This window comes from Lobosporangium transversale (genome assembly GCF_002105155.1).
Source record: "Lobosporangium transversale strain NRRL 3116 chromosome Unknown BCR41scaffold_26, whole genome shotgun sequence".
In the NCBI taxonomy this organism is placed as follows: Eukaryota; Fungi; Mortierellomycota; class Mortierellomycetes; order Mortierellales; family Mortierellaceae; genus Lobosporangium; species Lobosporangium transversale.
The window spans coordinates 129675-136818 of record NW_019029004.1 but is presented as its reverse complement, the minus strand read 5'-3'; the positions used below and the strand labels follow the sequence as shown (position 1 = coordinate 136818).

At 39.1% G+C, this 7144-nt stretch overlaps 2 protein-coding genes across 2 annotated transcripts; one reads left to right on the top strand and one right to left on the bottom strand.

Annotated features, from left to right (window-relative positions):
* Window positions 1-1384: 1384 nt before the first annotated feature.
* On the bottom strand, window positions 1385-2566 carry BCR41DRAFT_423262 (hypothetical protein). The gene is made up of 2 exons (XM_022030275.1): window positions 2428-2566; window positions 1385-2317 (listed from the first exon to the last, which is right to left on the bottom strand). The coding sequence occupies exon 2, from the start codon at window positions 2279-2281 to the stop codon at window positions 1409-1411; it is 873 nt and encodes a 290-aa protein (XP_021879932.1). The 5' UTR covers window positions 2282-2317; window positions 2428-2566; the 3' UTR covers window positions 1385-1408.
* A 2375-nt stretch (window positions 2567-4941) lies between these two features.
* Window positions 4942-6628, top strand: BCR41DRAFT_324385 (ZIP zinc transporter-domain-containing protein; the record flags this gene model as incomplete). Its single annotated transcript, XM_022021544.1, has 2 exons — window positions 4942-5451; window positions 5602-6628. The coding sequence occupies exons 1-2, from the start codon at window positions 5021-5023 to the stop codon at window positions 6626-6628; spliced, it is 1458 nt and encodes a 485-aa protein (XP_021879931.1). The 5' UTR covers window positions 4942-5020.
* Between the last annotated feature and the right edge of the window lie 516 nt (window positions 6629-7144).

Genomic DNA, 7144 nt, shown 5'->3' with positions numbered 1-7144 from the left:
AGGAAAATATATACGATGGGGCCATTGTAAAATTTCGCGTGTCACCGTTGTGTAAAAGAAATTCCGAATGAGTACCTTATCGGACACTGATGGGGTACACAATATCGATTTGTACCCTCTCACAATCAACGATTCGATGACCCACGCTCAACAAAGTTGTCAACATGAGCGCACGTTTGAAAACGATTTAGATCATTTTCGGAAGTAAAAGTTGGTCAACTGGACACTTCACGATGACATGAAAAGGTTTCTTCCAAATGAAAAAGTTTTTTTTTTTTTTTTTTTTTGTTCTAGTCCATTTTGCGCCGTTCGTAAACTTTTTTTTTTTTTTTTTTCTGTGTAAAAAACAATAATTCTTGTTTTTTTTTTTTTTTTTTTTTTTTTTTTCCTCTCTCTAGAATATCCAGCCCATTTACTCTTTCTTATCCTTTGACGATTCGTTAATCCACGCGCCTGCATTAGCCCTCCTCACCTAATAGGCACACAATAAGATTTACGGCTCCTTCCACATGCTATATACTCGTATTCCTTCTGGTGTCTTCAATTCAATTCTTCCTTAGAATGCAACCTTTCTAAAGTTGACGCAAACATAACTATAGATGTACATGTTCTTTTGACGGTAAATTCCTTACTTTCTTTTATTTTTTTATTTATTTATTTATTTATTTTTGAATGAATTCAATTATTATATTAAATTGAATAGTAGCGGGATAAAAATTCTACCAATAACTACGCGTTCGCGTTTTTTTCTACTATTTTTTTTATCTGCTACGCCGCTTCTCCATTCACCTTCAATCTTAATTCTTATTCTATTCCCATTCGCGCTCTTCAAGGTCAAATCTGCGTCTAAGACCCATAAGAAGTTTGGGTGGGTGAGCAATAATGAGAAACGGACCTGAAGGCGATTATGACGTCTAGCCAATACGCTACAGCATCCATCGCATGAGTAGCATAGTGCTAAGCCCAAGCCTATTATTTAAGGCCCCTACCAAAAGTCCATTTTTAAAGGCTTAATCTGTTTTTTCACTTCTTTATCTTGATCCATACCTCTCAGCAATGGCGAGAAGAAGCAGGAGAAGAATGTTGACAATGGCGAGAACGGAGGCTGATTGCGTTGAGAAAAACGATTCTGGACGCGCTCTCACTACCAATTCTGACATGAACATGGACATGGACAAGATTCAAGCAGAACCCTATCCTTCTTCCTCTATGTCGGTCATATATTAATGGCGGCGAAAAAAAAAAAAAAAAAAAAAAAAAAAAGTGAAGGCATGTGATTACTTTTTATATAGTTGTAAATTGCAGTGTTCATTTGTCTGCACACTTCTTGTCTCGTTTTTTTTTTTTTTTTTTTTTTTTTTTTAAGATATGACATATCATTACTGTTATTATTAAATTGTAAAACATATCAATGGAGTAGCTGTATTGACCGCATGCGCCTCTCAAGATCGCGCAAGTCTGCTTCTAAACTAATTTGTTCCATCCTAACGGGATCTCTTCTCGTAGGCGTATTGTGTCCACTACGTCTTGAATCTACATCCATCCCTATCTCATGACTTGTTCCTGTTGGCGAAGGCGGTGATGACCGCTGTTGCTGCTGTAGTTGTTGTTGTTGTTGTTGTTGTTGTAGCTGTAGTTGCTTTCGCTTCTGTGCGTAATGCTGTTGATGTTGTTGGATCATCATACCTCTTAGTTTTTCCTGTAATCTTTCCATCATATGCATACCCATGTAATTTTCTCCTGGGCCGGCTCCTCCTTCATTTCCTCTTCCAAATGCGCTAATGCCATCTGTACTGAATTCTTGGTACCCACTGTTAGTGCCGCTACCACCATCACCGAAATGACTTGGATGACCAACTCTGAGTAACGATGCTGTTGTTCTCGAAAATTGTTCTGCGAGTTGCTCATACTCCGCAGGCTGCATCATCTGTCGCTGGTGAATCAATTGTTGTTTCAACAGCTCCAACTGCTGAATTTGTGTTTTAAGTGAGTTGACTTCCAGGCGGAGCTGAATTAAGAGCTGATGTTGATGAAGTCTTGACAGCTCCTGGTCGGGTTCTGACTGTTCTATTCTATCGCCAGTACCATTGTGACTATGATTACCGAAGCCATTGCCGCTACCATTGTCATTACCACCCAAAAAATGGTTGGATGGGCCATTACCACTGAGAGCATTGCTGATGATGCCATCGGGACTGCTTACAACGCCACTCCTGTTGTAATTGGTGAGGTGTTGTTGGTATTGAGCATTTGTGAAGTGTGAAATAGGATCCTCATACATAATGGGTGTAGATAAGACGTACTAGTAGAAAATAGACTAAAAGGAAAATTGTTAGCACGAATTTTTATTTTTATTTTTATTTGTTTACAGATGTCGAGAATGAATTCAAGCATTGGTGTTTTGGAGTAACTTTCATTCCTCTTTACCTGGACTGGATCAATGAAAAGTGTATACATTCGGGTTGATGAAAGAAAGAAAGAAAGAAAGAAAAGGAAAGGAAAATAATAAAAAGAGTAGAAACGACAAGCGAGAATGAGGATGAAGGAAGAATGGAAACAAAAAAAAAAAAAAAAGAGAGAATTGATGTCCAACATCTCGTGTAAGTAAGGAAGATAAAAAAAAAAAAAAAAAAAAAAAAAGTTTTATTGCTCGTGACTGTGTGGTGTTATCATGGTGTCCATAAAGAGGTGTGGTGTCTCCATTGTTTGTCTAAATTGTTCCTTGGTGCTGTTACATTAATGGTGTTTGTTTCCCACACACAAAGTAGACAATTTGCAGCGCGGGAAAATCGTCTGTGCATTCATCCCTTTGGGTTTGGCTCTGACGCTCTTACAAAGCATATGCACGTGCAAATGCAAAAATGCTAAAAAAAAAATTGTCGGTGGTGTTGTAGAAGTATTTCAAGGAGAATGGCCTTTTTTCTCTTCTTTCGTTTTCTCTTCCTCAGCTCTTCTTTATACAAGGAAGAGAGACCCCAGCTCTTTTGAATGCATAATGACGAAAGAAAACACGCAGTAATGTGGTTTTGGGCATGGCTCCTAACTGTTCTTTTGGTGAAGCAAAGATTTTCCTTAAGCTTGGACTGCAACAGTCGAGCATTCTTTGCTGTTTTTTTTTTTTAAAAAAAAAAAAAAAAAAAAAAAGCTAGTAACCGTAGGTGACGCGTTTGACAAAGGGTACCTCTTTGGACTCAACTATGATCTTGCTACTCCGCTCTCAGTCTGTTTGCGTTACGCTCACCACTTTGACCTCTCAACATGAGTTACAAATGTCCAGTGACTCTTGATCAAACAATGATAAAGCCCTCGCATTGTCCAATGGTCAAATGAAACAAGCGTCGTCGTAGAAAACCCTTTCAAGAGCTGCGACTGCGATCTTTACAAGAAAGTGCATTTAATGGATGGTATAAGGCTTGAATAAAAGAAAAAAATAAAATAAATAAAGAAATAAAGAAATAAAGAAATAAAGAAACACAAAGATAAAGAAAATAAAATAAAATAAAATAGAAGCAAGAGTCCAAGAGTAAGAATCCTCTCCCTTAGAAAGACAGACTACTGATGAAAGTCATCTAAGGGTTTGAATGAGAGTGATGAAAATGAAATGAAGTAATGAAGAGGATGAGAGCGAAATGCCTATTAAGAATAAAATAGTGTCGAAAGAGCAGTCATGCCTTGTTTCTTGGAGACTCGACCGAAGAGAAGCAAATCTTTTGTAGGTCATCTAGGAGGGATAAAATGATTTCCAAACATGGATAGTGCTCACCCCCACCCCTTGTTGTGGTTTTTGGCAAAGGATGTTTTTCGGAATGTAAACACAACTAGATGTCCAAAGGAGCACGATGCGATCTTTTTCAGTTTCACAAGTAGAGCCAAGTAGAGCAAAGTAGAGCCACTTTCAACTGGCACTTTCAACTTTGATAAAGCAGCTTGCCCTACACACTAAATGCGTCGAGGCGTATGTTTAAATGATGCAAAGGCTTCATTGGCTATCACTTTATGCTTGTGTAATATTGAAAAAATTATGTCTCAATGAATAGATCACTAATTCTCTCTGGCTTGATCCAAGTAAAAGTTGCTCTCTCTTGATGGAAGTAAAACTCGACAGCTCTCTATGACGGATCTTTAGAGACCAAACAATATGTAGTATGTACATACTCCAGATGTTGTCTTGTCGCATACGATTGGATCCTTATGCTAACAAAAGGGAGTTGAGGAGGGGATAAAACACAAACTGCTTTCTAATTGAACAAGTTTGATTAGTTGACTGATTGATGAATAGAAAGAAGGAAAAGAAAAAAGAAAAAAGAGATGCTTATTTATGCTTATATGAACATGCATCGATGTTGTCCTGTTTTTCTCATCCTACTTTGTTTGAATTGAGTAAATAATGAAGATGTGTATATTATATACATTTATATACATTTATATATATATAATTGGATATATTGTTTTGTGATGAGCGTGTGTAAAAAATTTGTAGTTTGTAGACAATGAATGAATGAATGAATGAATGAATGAAAAGTACATATATATCTATTTAGCTTACTTAGTTGTATATGAAACTCTTTTATTTGTAAGAAATTGAATTGAATTGCAGGATTGTTTGTGGATTGTTTGTGGATTGTGGAAAAGGAGTTCAGAAAATTTGTTGTGAAAAGTGGATCAAGGAAAATTTTGATAGCCAGGGAGGTACTCTGAAACGATTGCGTGTACCCTAATGGTCATCGCTCAATCTCCGTTTGTTCACACGTTTTCCCCCTCCTATTGAAAACAAAACAACAAGAAAAAAAAAAACACATAAATACCTCGTATAATGTCCAGGGGGGTACCCTTTTTTCATCTCCCTAATTGCGCTCCTTTTTGTCTGCCCAATCTTCTCCATACTTCGTCCTGCAGTAGCTTGATCTTTGCACTGCTTCATCCTCTTGGGAACAGATAGATCCTCCTTCACCCCCCCCCCCCGCTCATCTCCCTCTCTTCCATTCACTAAACTCCTCTCTTCAACATTTGATACCACATAATGAGACTTTCACTCTCCTGCAAGGCCACAGTTATTGGTGCTGCACTCTTATTCCTTGCCAACAACCCCATCACATCATCTGCAGACAATAGTATTGTTATCTCTCATAATACCGCACACTCTTTTGATGCATTCGCTGTGGATGCAAATCTCCTGAAAAAAAGAGCTGGTGATGACCACGATCACGATCATGATCACCCCACCACTACTGTTGTGGAGGGGCCCATAGCCACAACACCTCCCCATGGTGACCATGACCACGATCACGATCATCCCACATCTTCCGGTGCTATCGTTGCACCTACTGCTGCCCCAACTCATGGTGATGATCATGACCACGACCACAGCCATGATGATCATGATCATGACCACTCATCAGACGAATTGGCAGATCACAAGGACGAAGCCGGACACTCTCACGGACCAGCTCGGTAAGTTTATTAGCACATTGCCTTCCCTACCTTCTCAAGATTTGCGCTTTGATGCTCTTGATTTTTTTTTTTTTTTTTTTTTTTTTTTATCGATTGCATAAGACATTCTAATCAATTTCATCGCATTTTCTAATCATTTAATCACAATAGCACGTGTGATCCCCACGATCATGACCATGGCGAATATGTTATTTGGCACCATATTGTTGCCCTCATTGTTCTCATCGTCGTCGCTGGTTCGGGATGTGTTATTCCCATGATGCTTCGTGATAATGCACGGACCCGCTTTGCAGTCCAAGTTGGCAAGTACTTTGGTGCTGGTGTGGTTCTCTCAGTCGCATTCATTCACATCATGCCCGAGGCTCTCTTTGCTTTGACTCATCCTTGTCTTTCCAAGGCATGGAATGAGGATTATCCAGGCTATGCTCCCTTGATCATGATGATCTCTGGTCTTTCCATGCTCGTCATTGAATTCCTGGCATCCACACTGACCATTGGCGTTGAAGCCCATAGCAAGACAACTGGGTCGGACTCAGCTCTGGAGTCTGGACATGAGTCACATGACCACAAGGCTGCCGATGCTGGACACCATACACATGATGATCATAATACCCTTACAACCAGCGTTAACAGAGCTGATGAACATTGCACACATTCCCATGGATTAACTCTTCTGCAATGTGGTCCTGGTGTCTCCACTAAGGTCTCGACTTATATGCTTGAACTCGGCATTGCTCTCCACTCAGTCTTTATTGGTATTGCTCTTGGTGTCCTTGCTGGATCCGAATTCTGGGCCATGACAATCGCTATTTGTTTTCATCAGTTTTTTGAGGGTATCGCCCTTGGCTCTCGTATTGCTGAACTCTCCTTCCATAAAAAGTTGATCCCCGGGCTTTTGGTCTTGGCGTTTGCACTTGTGACTCCTCTGGGTATAGCTATCGGAATGGGCATTCACTCTGGTTACAAAGCCAGCAGTGTCGATAATCTGATCGTGATGGGTGTCTTTGACTCGATCGCATGTGGTGTCCTGTTATACACCGCCTTTGTGACACTCTTAGGAGGCGATATCCTCTACTCTGAAAAGTTCCGTGCCGAATCTAAGCACAACAAGGCTTGTTACCTACTTGCTGTCTGGTTGGGTGCCAGTGCAATGGCAATTTTAGCACTTTGGGCTTAAAAAAAAAAAAAAAAAAAAAAAAGCACAAGCCTGTACATGTCCCACCATTTTTATATTCCTTGCATATTATTTTTTTTCTTCATTTTAATCCATTTGTATTTACTATCGCATTCATATTCTCTTCACATATTTTCAATTTATCATAATAAAATGCTTGGTCAGATGTTGCGTGTGAAATTATATATCCTTTGTGTTAATTGCAATGTGAAGGAAACTTCGATGTTTGCTTGGGTCATTAATTAGACTTTAATAACCTCTTTTCGTATACAGTATAAATATCTTTATCTATTGTCAAAACAATGATCCCTGAGCTGATGAGATGGCTTAGCCACAATAAAAAATAAATAATAAACGATGCTGTGTGGTGCATTATCTTCTTTAGTAAATAAATTGGCTGTGAGTTTAAATATCTGGATAAATTAAAAGGAACGTCCCGTTCTCGATGAGTGGAGAACCCCATTGAGATTCCGCTCCCATCTCTGATATTTAGCTTCAATTGGTCGCAGTTCAATATCT